This window comes from Mytilus trossulus, chromosome 3, assembly GCF_036588685.1.
Source record: "Mytilus trossulus isolate FHL-02 chromosome 3, PNRI_Mtr1.1.1.hap1, whole genome shotgun sequence".
Lineage (NCBI taxonomy): Eukaryota > Metazoa > Mollusca > Bivalvia > Mytilida > Mytilidae > Mytilus > Mytilus trossulus.
In genome coordinates this window covers 13,976,252-14,001,220 of record NC_086375.1, presented here as the reverse complement: position 1 = coordinate 14,001,220, position 24,969 = coordinate 13,976,252, and the positions used below count along the sequence as shown (strand labels likewise).

The following is a 24,969-nucleotide window of genomic DNA, read 5'->3' as shown; positions in this document are numbered from 1 at the left end:
AACATAGGGATTTGCGAATTAACTTTTGTAAAGATATGTAGAAAACAGATGAAATCATACTACAGTTATAAAACACAAATGGACAAATTGAATGCTATCATGTTCTTTTCAAATACATCAAATAGCCAATTACAATAAAAATAAAAACAACGTGAAAACCTTTTTTTTTCAGAAAAATATCCCCAGTAACATACAAAATAAGAAAACTGGAAAACCTAAAGAATAGGAATAACACAGATAAAATAAGGATCTGAACCATAACAGACAAGTGTCTACTACTAACTTGACTCTTTAACTCATTGATCTTCACCTTGTGGCTACCAACGTATACTACACAATTGTCTATTATGTATGTATAAGGTACATGCCCTGTGTGTCCGTTGTGAATCATATATAGATATAGGAAGATGTGGTGTGAGTGCCAATGAGACAACTCTCCACCCAAATAACAATTTAAAAATTAAACCATTATAGGTTAAAGTACGGCCTTCAACACGGAGCCTTGGCTCACACCGAACAACAAGCTATAAAGGGCCCCAAAATTACTAGTGTAAAACCATTCAAACGGGAAAACCAACGGTCATATGTACCAACGGTCATATGTTCATTTATATCTATAAAATTAGACATCTAGATTGCAACCCATTGATAGCCGAGAGGTTTAATCAGTCAAGAAGGGGTTTGACTCCCAGTGAAGGTTTATAAAAATTACAAAAGTTAATTCAAAGTTTTTAGAATAATTCATTCAGTGAACAGAAACCAGTTAATTCGCCAATTCAAACTTAATGAAATTAGGCACACAAACAACACAATTGAATATAATGTGTGAGTCCATTTCAGCGACTGATTGTGGAATCGTTGATTCTAGAAAAGAGAAACAACAGTAAATGAATAGGCTGACGTCACGGCAATGGTCAAACTTGATGAGGAAATTGTGATTGTCATTGGGTAACAACAACAATGGTCTTACACGCGAGGAGATTAAATTTGGGCCTCCATGTGATGGTCCAAAGTTAAATACACGTTCCAAATCTTAGTTTTTTTTATGTTGACTGTTAAATATCAAATTATACTTTGCTTTAATCGTTAGATGAAATATTTAACTCAAACCATTAATAATACTCAGTCAACCTTTTTATGAGTAAAATATGTTTTGCTCGAAAAGTCAGCGACAAAAAGCCTACATCTTTGTGTCACATACTGTAATAAATTATTCTGCTAAATGCCCTTTTATAAGATCAAATCAAATACTTTCAAGTATAACTCGCAGGGTTGAAACACAATTAGATTAATTAATACTGCAATGATATTTTCTGATAGCAAATTCACCAAACAAACACCGAGTCTTGTCGGGTACTTGTCGGCTGGTTTTTCCTTAACCACCCTTTTTTGTCAATTTTTGACCATTTCTCACTTGACAAAAAGTAACTTTATTTTCCCTTACATAATTTTAGTTGAAATCTATGTAGCTATTTGGAGCAGGATCTGCTTACCATTCCGGAGTACCTGAGATCACCCCCAATTTTTTGTGGGGTTCTTGTTGTTTAGTCTTTAGTTTTCTATGTTGTGTCTTGTGTACTATTATTTGTCTGTTTGTTTTTTCTTTGTTAGCCATGGCGTTGTCAGTTTATTTCGATCTATGAGTTTGACGGTCCTTCTGGTATCTGTCGCCCATCTTGTATAATTTTCTAAAAATGTATTAACAAGTTCCAGGGAAAATTACTTTCATAAAAAAGAAAGTAAATTCCAGTCAATGCAGTTTTACGTATTTTTATTGGAGCTCTACATATTTATTGAAGTTGAGTTAATAAAGATATATTTGAAATGCAAATAAACTTAATTATATTTTAAAGAATTAAAAGTTTAATGAACATTTTAAGTTAGAGCAGGTACCTCTTTATAACTCCTGCCGGTTGTAAAAATATCAGAATTTGTGATCGTAACAAACGCACGTACGAGAACCAGAGATGAATGAACTATCTGCATATCTAATTTTAGATAATCAATCACACAATGTTTAAAACGAACGTTTGAAATTACATTTGTTTTCACATTTAGATAATTGAAATCTAAAATCATCCCCAATTTTGTCGACAGTTTCGTAGTTTACACCGACAAATTGACCTTTGTCTTCTTCTACTTTCAAACATCGATTTGGTGATATTTCATTCAGTACGATAAATGCGCCGTAGCGAGCAGGAATCAATTTGAAGTCTGATGATTGGCTGAATTCCTGAAATAAAATATGTTTGTTTATTGGCAATTATAACTTAATATCTAAATATTTTTTTAATCTGTGTAAGTGCTAAAATACAAGCAACAGTAGAATACCGCTGTTCAATAGTCATAAATCAATTAAGCGAAGAAAAAAAATCCGGGGGACAAACTTAAACGGAGGGAAACTATAAGAGGAAAGCAACAGAACAACAGAAACACAGAACTCCAATAAAATTCAAGCCAACATACATCGAAACATTTGTTTATTCTGCTTTGTAGGCTGGTCCTCTTCCTTGCAACATACGGGTATTACAGCCAAACAGATAAAGGACAGAGAACCAGTCTATCTGCTTTGTTGATAGATTTTGGATTGAGCTGCATGCTTTAGGATGATATTTAAGGCTTGACAGGGGTTACATTAAGATTGAGAGATAGTAAATCTACAAATATTTTGAGCCCAGGTATAAACAGAATTGACATGCAATTGAACCCAATAGAAATAGCAAGAACATCAAACAGAGAAAGAAAATAATTCAGGGTAGCATCTACTGCGCCCGAAGTTTCATAAGATTTAACCATTAAGTATAAATTTCTGTTCAACATTTTGGAAAATCCCTTTCTTGGACTTTGTAAACGATTCGATCCTACTATGCCAAGTTTGAACACGCTATCCACGACATAATATTTCATTAAATGCAGAATATCTAGTTCGATCTGGAACTATCTATCAACGACGACAAACAACACATGTTGACGCTACGATTGTAAGTTTTACGGTTTGTTATCATAGAAAGCCTTACAAAAAAAGAACAGAACCATGTTTTGGATTAGAAAACTTGATATTGTTACTCGCGACTTACAATTTACGATAGTTATATGTGGAAAGTTTAATATTTATCAGAAAGTACTGATCCAGTTTAACAATGGACACCTCAGCGCTGAAAGCATAGTAAAAGTGTCAAATATACCATACATTGTAGGAGACTGTATTTACATTTCCCTAACTCGTCCCAGCACAAATGAATGCATAAATTACCTTAGCCGAATTTGGCAAAACTTTTAGAAATTCTAGATCATAAATGCTCTTCAATTTTGTACTTGTTTGGCTTTTTAAATATTTTGATATTAGCGTCACTGATGAGTGTTATGTAGACGAAACGCGCGTCTTGCGTACTAAATTATAATCCTGGTACCTTTAATAACTAATTAAAGCAAAAGGTATAAATAAATATATAATTACATCAAGAAGGTTTAGGTCGCCGTCATCTGTTACGTGAAGATATTTCATTTCGTCGTTTTTAGATTTTGTTGAATAGCGCCTGATCATGATGATGCAATTGAACCCAATAGAAATAGTTGTCTTCTCCATAAAACAACCTAAAAAAATTTGAAGAGAACATTATTAAACCGATTTTAAGACACAGAATTAACGTAATTTAACAAAAAGGAGAAAAACAATTTTATATATTGGGTTAAGTAAAAACAGACTACACTATGACAACCTCCCCCCCCCCCCCCCCCCCCCCCCAATTACAAAAACTATACAAAAAAGACGCCAAAAACATCAACATTAAACAATACACTAAAAAAAATAGACGTTTCTTACTAGCGGCCTCGTGGTAAGTTAAATACGACGGTTTCACTATAGAAGGTGGAAGGTTGAGCTTGCGGTACTACAAGAGAAAAACATGTGACACAGATATTCCATAACGGCTAGTCAAGTGATGAATTACTCATATCTCTTCGACTGACTATAAATGACTGAAATTTTTGTCAGAATAAAAAAAAGTCATTTCAATTTTGAAACTTACTGCAAATATATTCGACTTAAATATATATGCATAAAAGTAGATGAGGGTCATTCGTGTATGGGATGCAATCCAACAATCCAAGTAAAAAAAAGAAGAAAATCTAGAAAATTAACAGACAAGTGCGAATATGTTATATGATAAAATACGCTCAAAACAGTCCCGAAAATACAAACATGTGAATAAACTATAAACAAAATGTCAAAGTTCTACTATCAACAACAAGTTATCCAAATAACAAAAATAATAAGGCAGCAACCATTTGATTTTCTGGGGGGGGCTATGGGTCTTTTTTTCTACGCAAACTTTTTTTTGGCGACAAGATGAAAACAATTTTTTTCTTTCAATTTTAGCAATACATATAGTGGCAGCTAAGGGTGAAACAAACAATTTTTTTTTCTCAGGGTCAAAAACAAATTATTTTTTTCTCCAAAAACTGGAAGCAAACTTTTTTTCCAAAATAAAACATAGCCCCCCCCCCCCCCCCAGAAAATCAAATGGTTGCTGCCTAAGATAACCACTGACGAGGGTTCTGACCTAGGACAGGCATTTATTAATGGATCAGAGGAATCTCTTAAGGGCATACAACACAGAACCAGGGGAGATAATGACGTTACTAACGTAAAATGTTATTCAGTTTCGCAACGTCAAGCTGTGACATACCGGGATCAAACGTATTTTTCGACTGATTGAAATCATTAGCATAAAATAACGAGTGCAAGAAGCCCTCCTTTTTAAAATGATATTTGACTTGATACTGTATAAAAGTAATTTATTTTAAGGTTTATGAAGAAATCACCGTTGGGTTTTTTTTTAAATTAGATAAATAAACAACAAAAAATATTGTTTTTCTTAATCTTGAAAATTTAATAAAAAAGAATTATTTTCAAAGAATTGTTACACAAATTAAGAGAATACTTTTGTAAATACGATATTCCAAATCGATTTACAAAAATCCGCATGTGTTTTTATTTTGAATCAAAAAAGTTTAATATATCTATTCAAAGGATATAAATCCCAAGAAACCGAAAGTGTAGGTAAATGTCTAAAATTTCTTCCCTTTTTATTTCTAAATTCAGTACATGAATGTATACTTTTTATTACATATTTGAATTGACCAGGTGAAAAATAGCTTGTATACAAATTTTCGTAACCAAATCAAAATAGGATCGAAACTGTATCGTATACCCTTGATACAGGGTAGATAATGATGTAACAATATATAAATAACACATAGCTGAGAGGGTGATAGAGCAGATTGGTACCCCGAGAAAACATTGTCAACCGCGGCGAAGCCAAGGTTGACAATGCCTTTTCGAGGGGTTCCAATCTGCTCTATCACCCTCTCAGCTATGTGTTATTTAATTTATTATACTGAATGTCCTATCATTATTGGCTTTTACAGATTACTTTTATTTTAAAAGTATTTTCTATGACGTCACGTTCATAACAACGGTACGGGCATTAGACAAAAAACAACAAAAGTCAAGCAAAATGTTTTATTTTATTTATTTTAACAGTCGATAATAAAATCTGAGCCCAAAGTAGAACTTTAATAAGCATTGTATTTAATTCCTTGATGTAAATTCGATTCATTGTTCTTTGAATTATCGATTTCTGATTGGTCTAGACGAGAGGGTAACATTAAAAAAAATTGTCATCCGCTCAGCCATGTGATAGAGTAAATTGACCCCCTCGTCTTAGCCAATCAAAAAACGGCATTTTAACGTGAAGTATAATAAAGTAAAATGTTATTCAGTTTCGCGACGTCCATCTGTGACATATTGGAAGCAGATGTATTAATCGACTGATTTTAATCATTAGCACGAAATCGAGAACATGTTTCCCACTTTTTTAAGATGAGATTTAGTTTGATTATGTATGAAGATTTTTTTGCACCAATTCCCCCATTTTCAGGAATATGACAGTTGTTTTTCATTCATGTGAAGTGTTTGAGCTTTTTATTTTGCCATTTGATAAGGGAATTTCCGTTTTAAATTCTCCTTGGAGTTCGGTATTTTTGATATTTTGCTAACCACTAAAATAATGATTTAATACATTAGGAAAAAAAAAGTTCAAACAATATGTTATTTAACCGTAGCAACTATTACTAGTACTTCATTTAAAAGTAATCATTAAAATTATGAGACGTAGTCGTTTCTTAATCCTAGATAATGTTAGTGTGTCTTTAAAGTCTGAACTTGTAAGCATTTCTATGCCGCATATATATGCGTATCATTAGACCATATGTTCAAACGCACTATTTTACCATATGAGTACACTCGCAATATGTGTACACGCAAATTGTACAACCTGGATGTTTCAGTACAAAGAAATAATACAGTCACTGAAGCACACATTTGTTATCTGTTGGGGTTTTTTTTGTATTTTTTTGTTTTCTATTTTTTACCTACATGTGGGAAAATCGCACGGCTTTTTGTGTGGTTGCCAGGATTCGAGTCTTTCAAAAACGATGTTATTACTGGGTTTTGCCAAGTGCTGCATAAATATATCTGTTCCAGATTTATTTAAAACAACCGTGCGCTCCTTAATCCTGGTCCAATCAGGGATCACCAAAAAACGTGCTTCAATCGTTTCTGAAATTGAAATTAAATGACAGATGCATATAATGGTATTGTTTACATTAACTGATTTTTCCAAATGACCTTTGTTACGTGCACATAACAAGTCATTATCTAGAAGTATTTTTTATTCACTTCAAATGGTTTCTATGTTGCTTTGCACCTCAGACGTTTTTTTTGGGGGGGCAAACGATTTTGTCCTAATAACGAATGGAAAATGTGTGTCTGAGTGTGAATTCTCATGGCATGTGATGCATGCAGGGAAGAAAAAAACTAACCTGTCTACACATCCAGGTTCTCTCCTCTGTGAGTTCATGCGAGTTCTTCATTATTCAATTACCACCTTGATTTGCCTCTTCTTAATTTATTGATAAAATCTGAACATCGTTAAAATACTATCATTTCTAATTTATAGAGATGACGTATCCGTGCCTAAAACTAAATGTGACGTCGTCAATATCTGTCGATGATATCTGCATTATTTATAAGCATTCACAGTCAGGATTCTACTTCGTAACAATTATCTCCCCATTACACCAGTTGATTTTTACAATCTGAGAAATGGAACCTATGGTAGGGATGACGCGCTGCCAATTTAGCTCTTGAAAACCAATAAATTTATCCACATAGCACCATAACGATCCTTATGTGTCAGTTGTATTTTAAAGACAAATGTATCTTCTAGCTAATGAGCATCAAATAATGTTCTTGTCTGCATTGAGTCAACTTTTAAAAAACTATTGTCTGATCGGATGTCAGGTGGAATTTTCGAAAATTCATAAACATTTAAAAAAATTCTAATTAAATATTTCGTGGAAGGCAGACTGAAAATGTTCAGTGGTTGAAGACTATATCCCCTAATTATCACACACAAAAAATTTTTTTTTTTCGAAGATATGCATTTTTAAGATCCAACTTAAAAGACTTTCGTCAAGAACTTTTAGTAAAAATTAGCTATTCGAACAAACCTACTCTGTTTTTGTGTTTCATTTAAAAGGTATTTCACTTGACCCATATATTTCATCTTTTAGTACTGTGAATTTCGTATGTTATAAAGTCAACCTGTAGCCTTATAAATAATGAATAAAATTCTTTATTTAACGAAGGTAACACATTTAACAATTACATGTTAATCTTCCATAAGGCCTTCAAAAACTATCAATACAAACAGAAAACGGACAAAAATACACACAAAATAAAGTACATAATACAGTTAAATATAGCAGCTTAAATATTGAATAAGCACATATGCATTCAGTAGAAGAAGAAAAAATATACAGTTTCGTGCATCTTTATTCTGTTCAGTAAGAAAACAGTTGACCAGTTAGTTTTAAATGTGTTTAAATTATCTATTTCTTTAATATTATTTGGTAAATTATTCCAAGTAATAAGACCAGAATATTTAAATGTTCTTTTTAAAAATTCAGAATTAGGTCTTGGTACATGAAGAAGTCCTGATGTTGTCGACCTCAGACAATAATTATAAAGATCACCACAAGCAGTAGATTTAATAGATAGATAATCAGGTGCTAGAACATTCATACACTTAAACATTAACACAGCTTGCAAATAGTGTATCCTCGTAAATATAGTCATCAATGCAAGTTTTTTAAAACATTACTGTTGATTGAAAATCAAAAGAAACAGATATAACTAATCTTGCAGCACGTTTTTGGAGCTTATGTATCCTCTCCAGATTAATGTGTTTGGAAAGACCCCATACTGTACAACAGTAGTCAATAATGGGTAATATATAGATATTGCAAAAAAGAATAAGACCCTTTAATGGTAAATAACGTTTCAACCTTTTTAACAAATATATTCTGGTTGAAATAGTTTCACATATTTTATCAATTTGGATTGACCATGATATGTTTTTATCAATATGAATTCCGAGAAGTTTTTCAACTTCAACATTGTCTAAAGCGATATTATCTTGTGATAAAACACATAAACATTCATTACAGTTTACCAGTTTTCTGTCTGATCCAACAAGTATACATTTTGATTTCTTGCTATTTATCGTCATATCATTTTCTTTACACCATTTAATAACATTGTCTAAGTCTTTATTCAAACACATATTTAAATTTATAAAAGATTTAGATGACAAATGTAAAGTTGTATCATCAGCATATAGATCAGATTCTGTACATTCTAAGGTTAATTGTAAGTCATTTATATAAACGAGGAACAATAAAGGTCCAAGTATAGAACCTTGAGGAGCCCCAAAAGTCACAGTTTGATATTCTGATTCAGTGGTTCCTAACTTAACTGTTTGCATTCTCTGAGAAAGGTACGATGAAAACCATTTTACAGAGTGGTCATCACATTTGTATAATTTGAGTTTTGCTAAAAGTATATTGTGATTTACCTTATCAAAAGCCTTCATAAAATCTAAAAAGAGAAGGGTGGTAAAATTTCCATAGTCCAATTCTTCTAACAATTTATCAATTATTTTAATGAGTGCTGTACGGCAAGAATGTTTTTCTCTAAATCCAGACTGCTGTTGTATTAATAATTTGTGTGTGATTTAGAATATATATAGTTGTTAAAAGACAGTCTTTTCAAATAATTTGGACACAGTGGGTTAAATTGAAATGCGTCGATAATTGTTTGGGTCTGTTTTATCCCCTCCATTAAATATGGGAGCAACTTTAGCAGATTTTAATATGTTAGAAAATATTCCTGTACATAAACTAAGGTTTATTATGTGAGCAAGGGGGCTTGCTACAATCGACCTTGGTAGTTTTAAAATTTTTGGTCCAACTCCATTAATTCCAGTTGATTTAGTTGTGTATAGATTTTTTAGACCTTGTAGAACCTCGTCATTTGTGACAGTTTATAATGAGAATTTAGTATCATCATTTATTTTTGAATTGACATAGTTATTAATTTTCTCAGATTTAAAACTTTTGTGAGGGTTTGAAATAAGCTTCACACCTACTGTTCTAAAATGATCATTTAAGCAGTTAGCAATATCATTTTTGTTTTGACTTTTCCTTCGTGTATTAAAATGTCAATTTCCTGTTTTGTTGTTGAATTCATATTCTTTAAATGCCTCCAAAGAATTTTACAGTTTTTATCGTTATCTATTGCATCCATAAAACATTTTGCTTTTGCAGAACGGATTAATTCACTAGTTTTGTTCCTATATATTTTTATAATTTTCAGTGTCTCTCTTTTTATGAAAATAATCTCTTTGGAATTTTTATATACCAATTTCGTTAGTAAACCATTCAGGTTGATATTTATGTTTTACACGTTTAGTAACAACATATACATGTTTATCTAGTACATTGACAAGTAAGTAATACCACATGTCCATTGCTTCGTTTGGATCATTGATTTCCTGTATTATATCGAATGGTTGATTTGACAAATCTTTTTAAAAAATTTCATCATTAAATTTTTGGAAGTTTCTATTTGATCTCAATATTGAATCTGATTTGTCTTTAATAAGCTTCGCAAATTTGTTTACAGTATAGCTAATAGGAGAATGATCACCTGGAGCGTATGATGGTACTATTGCATAGATAAGACTTGCAGGATTTGTACTGTAAATACGATCAATTAAAGTGACACTAGTAACTCTAGTAGGGTAAACCACCATTTGATGAAGACCATATGTTGTAATAAAAGTTGACCATTTAGAAGGATTGGCGTTTATATATTGTCTTGACTTTACAGCTTTAGAATATATATTAACCAAATAAACAAATACATATATTTCTCTGTCATATAATATTCTTATTTTGTATGTATTTACACGACATTTCATGTTGAATTGATTAAAACAAATACAGCAACCATCCTGCATCCTGATCCGCTTTCTCTTTAACTTTATGATTATGTGAGTTCTTTACCAAATGTTTGTCGCATGTAAATGAAGATTAATTTGTTGGTGTAAAAGCTTTTATGAAATTTTCCAAAATTTATGAAAAAGAATTACTGGACTGTCCATACGTCCGTATCACACTTGTGATCATGACGAAATTGGTATATTTTTAATCGATCGTCACCTAAGTTGATGTCTATATTCAAATTCTGAAGGAATAATCGCTTATTGATTTTGAAGGTCTAAGGAAAATATCACATTTTTTTTTATCAACGGCGGACTTCTCCGCTTCAAGATATTTTGTTAGAGTTGATGTTTTTCGTGATAAATTTGGCCACACTTAAAAATATGTTAGTTTGCCCAAACCCTACCCAAATGTTGAGACAGTGGGTAGGTAGGTAGGCATTTTTTTTAAAAATTTTTTTAAGAAATTGAAGTATCAGATGTTTATTAGTCTTCATGCCTATTTGATTAAAAAAAACTTCTTCAAATCAGGACAATAAAAGAATTTGAGTAGGCAGCTTTTTTCTGGGTAGGTAGCGTTTGGGCAAACAAACCTTTTATTTGTTATGACCCTTTGGAAAACAAAATATGATTGACTTCTCGTTTTAATGTTACAACATCTCAAGCAGTGTATTACATGTACCTGCGTATGGAATTTATATTTCAAGTTGTAAGTTAATACTATAGAGCTTGTTGACATTGCACAATCAATATGGACAGTGCTAAGCAGGGTTTTGTTGTCCCGAAAACAACATACCTTGTCCCTTTGTCAAAGTGTCCTTTCCCCATTCCTGAAAAGGACCTTTGGGTTTCTTATACATTTGTTATAAGAAAGTGATCAAATTTCGTTAATTTTATTTATACAATGGCATTGCTATATTTTGTTTTGTTTTCATCGTGTCAAAACTTATTTCTCTATATCCAATTTCAGCAACAAAGTTTTGTACTTTTTTCAAGTTTTGTTGAACTTAAGATGTTTTTTGTATCTCATATATGACCATACATAAGAGAGGTTTTTAATCAAAATAGGGAGAAATAATCCTCGGCATTTCCCGGAGGACTGTGTTCTTCGTAGAGACAAAGTTTCTTCAAATCGTCATCCTTTAGTTACACCATTTACAACACCTCAAATAAATCTTAAGCCAGAACACAGTGTAGATACTTTTCTGTACGCTATCCGGAAGTTGCGATTGTCGAAGCGAGAAATTTTTGGGTCACATTTTAAATTTGATGGATATACTCAATTAAACAGTAAGTTTATCATCTGTACATTGCTTAATGATTAATTCAGCTGACATCAATATTCTCAAATGGTTTAGAATTAAATTCAGCACATTCATTATTCGTATCTTTGCCTTAATTACGAGATTTTCAAGTGCATCTCTAAGGAAAATCAGTCGGTGACCCTATACGCAATCTTTTTACCCTCTTGGAGTAAACAGTTACGTATAAACCAGACTTAATTACCTAAATGAAGTAGATTTCAAAAGGGGGTAAAAGTTTCAACCAGATCTTTGAAGCCAGGAATAAGAAAATTATACTTGTTTGAATTTCTCACTGTACGATCAGTCTCGCTTGTATATTTTGAAACTGTATGATCAGTCGTTATTTCACTGTATTCTAGTGGTGATTTCAAAGTTATATACGATACATTAGAAGGTGGCATTTTTCTAAATAACACAGATATATTTCAATAAATTCAAATCCTATAAACTTATGAAACATATTTTAGCTTGATAGGGTGTACTCGACTTACTACATTAAGTATAAGTATGTTTAAATGTTGCTAAAATAAGAGGAAGGTTGTGTAAATAAGTTTCAGAAATGTCCTCCGTTACAGATTTAATTGTTATATAAAAATACATGTATGTACACACATTCAAGGCCGTACTGTAGCCTTTAAGGTTTATGTACCCTTCTGTTGCCATTTTTGTACAAACTTTTCAAACTTCAATTGTATCAAAACTACAGATATCACGAATAATAGACATAGGCCATTTTGTACATATTCCAAGGGGAAACTTGATGCAAAGCATTAGTTTTTACTGTTCCATTGCATTTAATAGAAAAAGAGGACTTTGTGGCAAATAAATCAAGATTTTTATAGAAAATCCACAGCCTTTATCCTTGTACTCTCATATTTGGCAATTTGATGACTGATAGATATAGGATTATTGCATGCAGTGCTAGCATTGGTTTCCTTAAAACAAGTTTATAAATGTAGTTATTGTTTAAAACAAATATAAATATGGCCAAAATCAAGTACACCTTTATGGGTGCGCTCGACTTTAGTGACTCAGCACGAGGTGTTTTGGAATTTACAGGTTGTTTAGAACTTTTTGTAAAATAAACACTAGCACATCATATAAAATCAAGTGAGTAATTAATGTTTCAAATTTTATAACAAAAATCTTTGTATTAAAGGCTGTGGATTTTCTATAAAAATGTTGATTTATATGCCACAAAGTCCTCTTTTTTTATCAAATGCAATGAAACAGTAAAAAAATAATGCTTTGCACAAAGTTTCCCCTTGTAATATGTACTAAATGGCCTATCTCTATTATTCATTATATCTGTAGTTTTGTTACAATTGAGGTTTTAAAAAATCGTACAAAAATGGCTATTGAAGGGTACATAAGCCTTAATTGATCACAGTTCCTTCTTTCTGTTTTGGATATGGAGCTGTCTCTTTGTAGACGAAACGCGCGTCTGGCGTATATACAAAATTTAGTCCTAGTATCTATGATGAGTTTATTTGACACTCAATTGTACTTTGTTTCACATTTCTTCTAAACAGGTGACTACAGTTTCACAGAAATATTACATACACTAAGTGTGCATGATTCACATTGTGGAATTATGATTTTATTGTCCTTCTTAATTTCAGCAGGTATCAGTTTGAAGGTTTTGTTCGGACATTTGTTATAGATGGAGAAACAACACGTGTTGCAACTTTCAACTTTAATTCTTCCGAATCACGACCAATTATATACAATGATCTACAAATTCTGCAAAAACCTTTCACTGTACATTTGTGCAATAAAAACAACGAAACTTTGTCATTGGATTATCAGGAAAAAGAAAACTATCTTTCGTTTACTTGAATGCATTACAGTAGTTATATTGATTTGAATTTAACATCTACTTTTCATAAACGATTATCAAATAACAAAGTCAGTGGACTAAATATTAATGATGTGCCTCTCTTTTACCCCAGCCCAAAGTTTTCCTCCGGGTCGAATAATACCAACTTTTAGACTGAATGTTTCTATAATGGGGCAGAAATAAATAAAAAATGAAGATAAACAAAAACATAGCCAACTCTCAATGAAAATCAAACCAAGAGCCTTTCAGAAGGCAGCTATCCCGATTTATTTTTAATTTATTTATATCTTGTATTTTTTAATCTCTCAAGAACCATCTCTCATGAACGTTGAATATGAAAATCATCAATATCATACTTGACCTCTATGTTATCATCAGTAACAACATATTAAAGTTTGAAAAGTTGTATGATTGAACGATTCATGGGTTAACGCACGGACACGGCTGGAAACACCATTTTTAAATCTTTCAAAAAGCATACCTCGTAATTAGAAACAGTAAAAATTGTCAATATCAAACTTGACCTCCATATTGGCATATGTAAAGACAAATTAAAATTTTAAAAGCTTTGATTGAACGGTTCATGAGTAAAGGGCATGGACAATGTTTAGCAGCATTCTAACATCACCAAAATAATAAATGACTAAGTGCAAAACGATCGTGCTTACATTTCAATAAATTATCTGTCAACATTTTATTTTTGAACTGAAATGGTTCAAGTTTCCAAATCAAATTTCCGATGGGACATTTCCGTACATCCTATTTTTTGGAAAATATGTATGCAAATTTTAAATGGAGACAGCCATGTTAACTAATACTGAAAAATAACACGTCATAGAATGTTCATGCAAAATTTCTAAGAGTTGCGTGAACATTCCGCGAATTGTTCGAGTTTTATGTTTCGAGTTTGTTACATGGGACAACGCTAAGTAAACGTTTTTTTCATGTAATCTGTGTCTTCCTAACTCTATGAATATTATATTTTATTCTTTCTCTATCATAATATGAAAATATAAGAATTAATCTTTATTTTCATGTATAATTTGAAATATTTAATTCAGTATTTCTAAAAAAAAATCCTGTCAAATATTTACTTAACGTTCTTTGTCGTGGTAGTAGCAATAGCTAACGTTGCATCAATTTCCCTAGACAGTTCATAATAGCACATAGACACGTATATACCTTCAAATTGCCATTGTTTTTTTCTTCAAAATCACGACTGGTCATACAGTCAAAAGATCTGAAATCGCTTCTAGAATACAATCAGTTATAGACTGATCGTACAGTTATTTATTTTGGGATCCTCAAGGAAAACATATTTTTAATGGCAAATACGAATATTCTACTTAAATACGAAAAGAATATTGAAACAGTATATATTTATCTGTACACTGATGCAAATATTTGCAATAAAAGATTATTTGCTCTGTACTACGAGAGCAAAATTGTCCATCGAGTTCACTTTTTTCTATTAAGTTGGTGTGATGCACACGTATAATTTATATTCTAGTGCATGTTTTTGTTACAGTTACTCATATTTATGATGCTATATATAGATTGAAGGTGTTTAAAGCACTGTATAGATATAAAAGTAAACAAATGATGAGAAAAGTCACCGTAGGCAAAACAGTCCTGTTAGCCAGCTGGAAACATCGCTTCAAAAATCGCGACTTCCGGATAGCGTACAGAATAGTATCTACACTGTGCAGAACATTTGAGAGAAAGAGCAAAAACCTTAATCGCGTGATTGGTGAATACAGAATTCAAGTGGAACACCAAATTGGTGTATTGCAAATATACAAAGTATTCAGTACATTATGGAGACACACAAGGCCAAAACTAACAGACATTGTGGAAACATGTGCCGCCCTTATCAACAGACATAAAACATGATTGTTTAATTAAATATCAACAACAATCAAACATGCTTTGTTCTTTTCATTTTCCAAATTCCACCAGGCTAGCTAAAAGTTCAACGTCTAAAAAGATGAAATGTGACTTAAAGTCTATCATTTTCTTTATGATAAATTAAAAAGAAAATCCATGTTATTTGGACTCTGTAGGATAGTTCTATCACTGGCAATGAAAGCAATAAAATCAATAATGATTTCAATTTTTATTTTTGAGATGATCCCTCACATTTTACCTGTCGTAGTCGTTCTCAACTGTAGGTGTCGAGGGATGTTGAAAAGGTCTATTAGGTGGTCTGTATACAAAACATAATAAAAATGATTTTTTGTGTTTTGGAAAAATCTTAAACCACACAGTTTCTATGTTTTCACTCTCTAATGATGTCATTCTTTCATATTTAATATCCTTTTCAAAGTAAACTATCCATCCCCACCTTTTAAAAAAATCTTTTCTTTCATTTCTATACCCTGGGATATTAATCTCATTAGAATCCCGCTTACATTTTTTAGTATTTAAAAACGTTTTACAGATGCCAATGATATCTGGTTTGGTTTTTTTTTCTTCCAAAACTTACAAAAGTAGATCTGATTTCATCAATCTTTGGTAAAATATGTTGTATATTATGACATGTTAATTTTATCCCCTTTTCTGAATGACCATATACATTATAATTACATGCAAGTATATTCTTTTGATCTGAATCATTTTGATCATTCTTGATAATGGATACTTCACTTTGATAATCATTTGTACAAGATTTACTATTATTCGTACAGGGCCTTAAATTACAAATACAATCTAAATTATCATTTTGACAGAATTCGCATAAAATAGAATAGAGTATATCGAAGTTATTGCGTACATTAATATCATTGGCTTGATCTTCTTTGCAACCATTTCTTTGATATATAAAAATGACAGAATCTGAAGCGAGATGATGTATCAAATACTCTTGATTTATACGTTTCCAATACAAAATATTCAACTCAAACACGCCCTAATATAAAAAGGTACGCTCGATTTTCTCTATACGATACAATTGTATCCACTTTTGGGAATTTTTTCTTGAGTCACATAATGAAAGGACAGACACGAAAATTACTAAAATAAAAGATTGATATGTTCTTCGTCCGTTGTAAAAAAAATTCTGAGGTTATTCATTTTCTACAATCAACTTGATAATTACCCATGTCGTCGACTTGATACCTAATTGGTCTGCTTAACTTTGTAATAGATAAATTGAAAACTTGTGCAAACGGTGTTTTTAAAATAAAATACTTCGTAATTGAGCAGAAGATTGTCATTTTTTTTTCTTTTAACTTATAAAAAATTTGTTACTATACTAATTAAAGGCAACAGTAGTATACCGCTGTTCAAAACTCATAAATCCATGAACTAAAAACAAAATCGGGGAAACAAACTCAAACCGAGGGAACCGCATTAAATATCAGAGGAGAAAAGTGAGCATTAATCGCATTCTCTAACAAAGAGCTTTGATTCTTTTGTTCTATTTCAACCGGGTTTCCACCTGTTCAAATTATCAAAAAGGTTAATTAAAACGTCATATAATTTTTTTTATTTGCATTAGTATTGTAATTTCTATTGATAATTTGTTGAAACTTACTTTCAGATAAGTATAAAGAAAAGATAACGTCTGTTACGTGGTTCGACGAGGGTCTCCAATAAATCTATAAATAGCATAAACATGTAAGTGCTAGTCAATAATATTAAAAGATGCATGCTTTGATTTAGCAGATTTCATCCGTAGAATTACTTTTAAGCAATCATGGCGATAAACAATTAAGACTGACTTGAAGAAGATTGTACTTATTTTTAATTGTTTACCTATTTTATATGTGTGTTAGTTTACAAGCGAGTCATTTATAATTGAAATCATATGCCCGTTTTTTATTTTTTATTTTACGTTATGGTTATTTCACGTTTGATATCTTTTTAGGAAAGAATTAACCATATTTCTAACAGAGTCGAAAGATGCCAAAAGGATATTCAAACTGTTACTCAGTGGTTGTCGTTTGTTGCTGTATATCATATTTGTTTTTCGATTTTTTAGTACATAAATCAGTTTGAGTTGTTTACATTTGACATTTTGGGACCTTTTATAGCTGACTATGCGGTATAAGTTTTGCTCATTGGTGAAGGTCGTACGGAAATCTATAACGTCTATGTCATTTGGTATCTAGCTATGAGGTGTTTCATTGGCTTCATGTACAGATTTTTAACATACACAAAGATTTTTTGTTTATGTCACGTGTATATAGTTATCAAAAGTACCAGGATTATAATTTCATACGCCAGACGCGTGTTTCGTCTACATAAGACTCATCAGTGACGCTCAGATCAAAATATTTCAAAAAGCCAAATAAATACAAAGTATAATTATTAAAAACAATAGACATACCATCGTTACATTTTCATTTAAAGGTATTTTTTCTAAGAGCTCCAAGACTTCATTATGAGGCATTAATGTAAGATCTTCGTCGTATATATAAAGAAGTTGATCACAATTTCTGCAATAAAAACATTAACATTCATTGCAAGATTGCATTTCCCCGGATAATTTTTACAAAATCTACGAGTATGAGTTGTTTTAATTAGATTGGTAGTACATGCGGACATGATGAATATCAGACATAATTTTTTTTATCGCGATGATTTAAAGAGGGACAAAAGATACCAAAGGGACAGTCAACTTAGGTAGCAATACACAGTTAGAAGTTAAGTTTCGCATTATGGCCCCAGTGAATTTTTTAAATATGAAAGTTTTTGTACAATAAGATTGATTTTTAGGTAATTGAAGAATAATATAGCCTTCTTAGTGGGTTTATATGAACATTTAGATTGATTTTAACATGTTTTATAGGCCATTTCAATGATTGACAGTCCGTATTTTCCTATCCGTACCGTTCATAGGTCCATAAATTATTGTAGTGTTTATCAACAAAGATTTTGCGCTCGATCTTTTCAATTCAATTTTATGGAAAAACGAGCAGGAAGACATATGATTTTTTTTGGACCACTTGATAGATATAAACCTATGGATTCAGGAAAGGTATCACTGTAATTCATTGAAATTTTCCTTTAGACCAAATTTTGGAGACTTTTGTGACATGTTCACCCCCCTTTGTTGCTATATTTTGTATCTAAGAAATGCAGATTGTTGCCATGGTTACACCCAAAAGGGATTATATTTCACCCTTATGACCATTAGAAATCAAATCTATGGAAGATTCTCTTTCTACAAGTATATACATGCATAACACACATATAAAGCCTTCTTTGTTAGACAGGAGGGGAAAGGGGGTGTTTAAAAATTATGAGTGTCAATTTTAAGTTTTTTTCCTAACTGTGTATTGCTACCTTAGGAGATAACTGTATTGTATGTTTAGCTAGGCCATCGTAAAACGTAGGTTTTACTACAGCAAATTAAGTTTACCTGGCGACGGTAGACGTATTCATACTTTTCGTACGCTTGTGAATGTTTTAAACAGTTGACAAAAAGAAGATTTTGAGGTACAAAATGTGACTTTTTTGTTTATCTTTTTAGAAATTACATACCAAATATAGTAATAACTGTTTTTAATATATCTCAATTAACAGTAATTTAAAAAAAATAATAGAAATTGGTAGAATCTCACCTTTTATCAAATCTAAAAGATACAAAGTTGATAAAATGATATAGGGACAGTTATTAGATATAAAAACAAGAAAAAGACCAAACAACAAGCAATAACCAATAACCAATAAGGTATTTTTACAGAAATGCACCCACGTGTAAAGCGTTTAAACAACACAAACAAAAATTGTAAGCCGTCGTCATGTAGCATTTGACAGCTGAAATTCAGATGTTTTGGTAGATTAAATATTAGAGCCGAAATAGACATGATAGAAGAAAACACATTCATTTAAGGCAGCATAAAAATAAAGGCCGTGGGACACACTTAAGATAAATTCCAAATTGATACTTAATTGCCGAAATGGTTGAATATTAAACTTCACGAATATTATACAAACTAAAAGGTTTTCTCCTTTATTCATATATCAAATAATTAGTACTTAAAATATCGCACAAAGTTTTTACACGTTTTTACAGCAGATGTAGTGTCGTTGCCTTTCCGTTTAAACGATGCTGTCCAAAGTGTTAAAATCCTGACTTTTAAAATAGGTTAAATAATAACTATAAAAGACAATACATGACTTGATTTTTTACCCAATACATTAAATTAATTTCTAGTTTACTTTGAAACTACTTCAAAGATACCAGGCTTATAATTTGTTACGCCAGACGCGCGTTTCGTCTACCTATTCAATACTTGGAATGCAAATATCAAACACGAAGTTCGTGAGCATTTCAAGCAAAATATTTCACGAAAAAGTTGTGCCAAATACGACAAAGGCTATCTATACCTGGGGATAGAAAAACTTCAGTGTTTCGAATAATTTAAAACATCAAAACATGCAATTACAATTACCGAGGATAAAAAAAGCCGATGCTTCATAGACATTTATTAATAATGGATGAATTTTATAGAAAGTTCTCTCTCAGGAACATCCACAATGTACCCCTACGTCTCTTATAATGTACGTCTCTTATAATGTAAGCCTGGACACAGAATCATGCCAATTTATCTTATAGGATTTTTACTTTCTTCGTAAAATTTCCATCCTGTAAGGTTGTTTCCTTTTCTGTGATTATTCAGTATCTATGTTAAGGTTGTCTTTGATATTCTTGTGAAACGGTCAAACTGTATCTACGTTCAAGAAACGATAAACGTATGTAAACCCAAAGGATTTCCTTAAGCTTATTTCAAAACTTTTTACGGCAATATTAGAGATAAATTTGAGACCATATTGGGGTCTACTCAACTTGTATGGTGAATATGACGCGGACGTTTTAGTAAAGTTTAAAGTTTATTGCAATGTTAATAAATTTAAAGACTATGTATATAGTTGCTGTATACAGAATTAAAAACTTTATTATACTTGAGGTGATTTAGATTTGATACGGATAACAAATATGATGGTTTCAGTTGGGCCATTGCTCAGCAGTAACACATCCACTGTTCCATCGTACTGCGTTTTCCACTGATTCGGTGTCTTTGTCTCTTATTACAAGATAATTCCTTTCATGATCTGTAGTGTCTTTTTTTTTCTATAAACCATTTTGTATGAGTGATTTTGTAGGTGATTAATGCATGAATAGTTGATGCGAACTGCAACTGTTTCCCTCCTGATCTAAAACGGAATTCGTACTACTCATGTTCTACGTTGGTATGTGTCTTTTCCTTATTATTGCACAGCTACATTGCGTATTTATATGTGTTTGTCTCCATCTGGTACTGTAATCGGAGCTTGAAATGATGATAACCTTTTTATATACTTCACGCGATATGTTTTACATGCTATTATGTAAAATATTCGTTGTTTTGATAATCTTAATCAGAACTAACCACCCCAACTGAACGTTATGCAATTAATATGCGCAATTACAATACCTTAGTTTCAGTGTTGAAGAGGTTGAATCCATTATAAATACGTGTTGAAAGCCTTCGTTTACGATGTACTGTGTTTTTATGTTTCCATGAAGCCACTGTACTGTCTTCAATTCTGATTTTTCCGTTCCTACATTTGAAATATCCGCGTTGAATTCCTAAATGGATAACATATGGAAGTAAATTATTACTGTGAGCAACCTCATATCTCAATAATGGATTATTCTTAATCAAAATTCTAAAAACAAAACTTGATTAGTATTTAAACTCTGCTTTTAGTAAATGCAATTTCCTCAAATTTATATTTCTATATTCAAATAGGATTTACTATATTTGAACATCGATAAACTACTGTGATCTCGTTTGTGTCGCACAAATCAAATTTGATTATTTACGGCTATAATCGATAGAAACATTCTAAAACCTTATTACAGGATCTGATTACCCTTTTGGACACATGAGATCACCAGTTTTTGGTGGGATTCGTATTGCGCAGTATCCAGTGTTCTATGTTGTGTTACGTGTACTGTTGTTTTTCTGCTGGTTTTCTTTTTAGTCATGGCGTTGATCGTTTTATTTTCTACTTATGAGTTTGAATGTCTCTTTGATATCTTTCGCCTCTCTTTTACAGTGTCTATCTCCAAACTCTGATATCCCTTTTCGACAAAAGTCGATAAAAAAGGTAAAAACGTCTAACTAAACGTACGATTACAAAACTTACAAAGCATATCTAACTTTATTGTCAATTGTCATATAAATCAGACCCAATAAGGAACTTTTGTTTTTGTTTATCCATGTTAGATTATTATCATTTATTACCTCAAATGAGCTTTCTGCTGTTTTATTCTTTGAACTGGAAGAATGCTTTTCATCGTGATCAGTATCTTGCATACAGTTGTGTTTTTCACTCTCTGTAGTTCTTGATGTACCCATGTGTTTGCCTAAATTAAAGAGATCATATTTTGTTTATGTTTTTGTTTTATTTTCCGGATCGAATGAACGCAATATTGTCGTGGTAAAAAGATAGAGGAGTATTAAATTACTAAACATATTGATTAATATTCCATATTAATAGTAGATAGTTAAGGAGGCTCGCGGGTATAAACATTTCAGAAAAAATCAAACATTTATTTTTCATTACAAATTGTATTGATTACCTTTTAGTAGTTGTTACTTTATCATACGGTACGAAAACCATTCCATAAAATCAATACGGGTTGGCCCCAGGTGATTTTTAAAATGTAGATATCATTGGAAAAGCTCCAAATTATCTCCCTTTGGTCCAAAAATGCAATTTTTTGGCATTAAAATTGAAATATATTTTTTAACATATCGGTGACCTATATGTTTTCATTGTTGTTTTCGAATAAGCTGTACATAAACTAAATAATTGTAAAAATTTTGGTATAAGATAAGGCCATCATAAGACACCTCTCGTGTAGTCCTAACCTTATGACCAACTTTGAGAAATGTTCTAAGTTAGAATGGAGGTACCGAAATACTGGCTACTTGGCTGGTGATACCCTTCTAGACTTAATATGCACCAGTAGAGGTATCGACACAGTGGTAGTAATACTATTGACAGAACCAATTTTAATAAACGAAACCAATGACAAGTCTTTGTTATTAAGTTCTGTTCGAAGTAAAAGAAGAAAAACATTATTTACCACAGCAACTGAGAAAATGGACGAATTTCAATATTACGAACTGAAATGCATACTTACCTATTTGATAATCTATATTGTTCATATACATGTATTCTAAATATGATGAATTCAAAAGTCTTTATTGTATAATATATTGTTAACATATACATTTATATTTTTATTATCGTGTGTTTTAATTGGATGGATCCACTTACAACTTTTGTATGCATATTTTCCAGAGAAGTGTTTCAAAATGACCTAAATCACTTTCTACAGCATGTACAGGTTGGTCGAAGTTTCAAAATGAGGTTTTCACAGTACATGATAGAACTAAAATAATTGAAATATCCATTTGTCATTCGTTTTTCACCGCTGAAATAAGGCATTTGACTTAGTTTTCTTTTTTAAATCCGGTAGTTCGATGAGTTTTCTTAATCAATCCGATTCCTCAGGAACGAAAAGACAGAAACGTCTACAAAACACTGCATCGAAAACTGAATATTGAGCCTTTAGAAACCAACCAAAAACTGGGGTTAATTTCAGGTACTCCGGCAGGGTAAGCAAATTCTTCTCTACTAGTCACGCTCGTCAGGTTGATTATAATATTTTTACTGCCTATTATGGGGATGTCATAATTGAAGAACAAAAGGGGTTGTTGTCTGTAAAACTTTCGAAAGGAGGACTTCAACTTTACCACTTGGAAACCCCTTGGTCAAATAGCTTTTGTTTAGGCAGCAAACCTCTATCAAATGTGATTAGCTCTTGCATGTCGTATAAACGGTGGGATATATATTCCATATACAGGCGCTGCTGAAATATTCCTACATGTGCATAGAAATAGAAAGTTCATAATTTGAAAGCTAAAATCAACCGTTGTCCTTCACTGATAGTTAGTCATGATATCACTTGTATCTGTTAGTTTTCACATATATGAATCAAATGCATTGTCTTGTTTGTATCCTACACATAGAAAAACATTTTGCATTGTAGAACACCTTTTCGTTATCATTTTGTAAAAAGAAAAAAATCATAATCTGATAAAACGTAACAAATCTTGTATAATTCAGATTAATCTAGTATATATCATGTGTGTATGCTCTAGTCTGTGCAAATTGATATCATTCTTATCAATTGTTATAGGTTGTGCCCAATTTTGAAGACTGGAGTTAAAACTTGATTGTATTTAGATTGTGTCAAAAACATTTACAACAAAAATAGAGACATTGCGAGATAGAATGTTTCCCTCGTCGATTCCCAGTTCACATTTTGAAAAAAAATATGTCTGCTTAGAAAAATATTTAGAAATTACTTTTTTTTTATCAAATATATAACACTGAAAAGCTGTTTAAAAAGAGTTATTTGTGAAATACAAAAATCGTGTGATCAATATGATTTTAAAGTACTCGTAAAGACGAGAAAATGCGAAAACATGAACCAAATTAGTAATTCTCCTGTAGAAATACTTCATGACACCATTCGAGTTCACTTTCTTTTTAGGAAGTCTCTATGTCGAGGTAAATTATTGTCATGTTTTTGACACTTTTACTTTTGTAACTGTTTGAGGAAACAAATTTTTTTTTTAAGTTCAAACCCATTCGGCATATTATGACAAACACTTTTCATGCTCATAGTTCTCTAATTCAACTTACAAATATCATTTTTTTGTGTGAACTTTCCATCGAAATTTAGTCATTTGATTTTGATGAAAAATGTATAAATATTGTACGCCCTTTTTAAGATATTGCGAGTCCTTGTTTTATTGTTTCAAAACAAAAACTAACAATTATTCGGGTTGAATACTAATTTCCATTATGTAATCATTCCCTAAAAACTTCGTTAAAATCCTTACACTTTTTAAGAAGTTACGGATACAAAGTCAACCACAAACGATGAGACACCAGATATTTCAGTAAGCGTAGTGCGGATGTGAAATATCCTTCGTCTCTTTACCTACAATATTGTTTTAATATAAATCATATTTCGTCATTATATTGATTATTTAACTATACTAACCTCTTTCGACGGAAATAACCTCCTTTTCTTCAATTCCATTATTCATATCTTCAATTCTGCATTTGCTTATCTTCACTGTCAATTTAAACTTAAAACGTGTAAATTGCTAATATTGTTTTCGTTATTTAGCAATGAAAAATGAACAGCATGCATCATATCCGTTTGTTCAACTCAACGCACACTTGACATAATGTTACCACACTTTCGTCGTTTGCATTTTAATGTCATAACAAATCATTATTTACATCCGTGAATGTACATGTTAGTGAAGTACATGTGCAGTGCACCCACTGAAAAATAAAAAGAGCTATGAAGTTTGTTTTATTGTTTTCATTA

General features: G+C 31.5%; 1 protein-coding gene across 2 annotated transcripts; it reads right to left on the bottom strand.

Moving 5' to 3' along the window:
* Positions 1–1,754: 1,754 nt before the first annotated feature.
* LOC134710206 (uncharacterized) lies at positions 1,755–24,823 on the bottom strand. Of its 2 annotated transcripts, XM_063570446.1 has the most exons (8): positions 24,634–24,822; positions 21,794–21,915; positions 20,978–21,132; positions 17,884–17,992; positions 17,089–17,152; positions 6,440–6,622; positions 3,458–3,594; positions 1,755–2,233 (listed from the first exon to the last, which is right to left on the bottom strand). In XM_063570446.1, exons 1-8 carry the CDS (start codon positions 24,677–24,679, stop codon positions 2,018–2,020), a joined length of 1,032 nt encoding a protein of 343 aa, XP_063426516.1. In that variant the 5' UTR covers positions 24,680–24,822; the 3' UTR covers positions 1,755–2,017. The 2 variants fall into 2 exon arrangements, with proteins under 2 accessions (XP_063426516.1, XP_063426517.1); XM_063570447.1 differs by lacking the exon at positions 6,440–6,622 and having other exon boundaries at positions 24,634–24,823.
* Between the last annotated feature and the right edge of the window lie 146 nt (positions 24,824–24,969).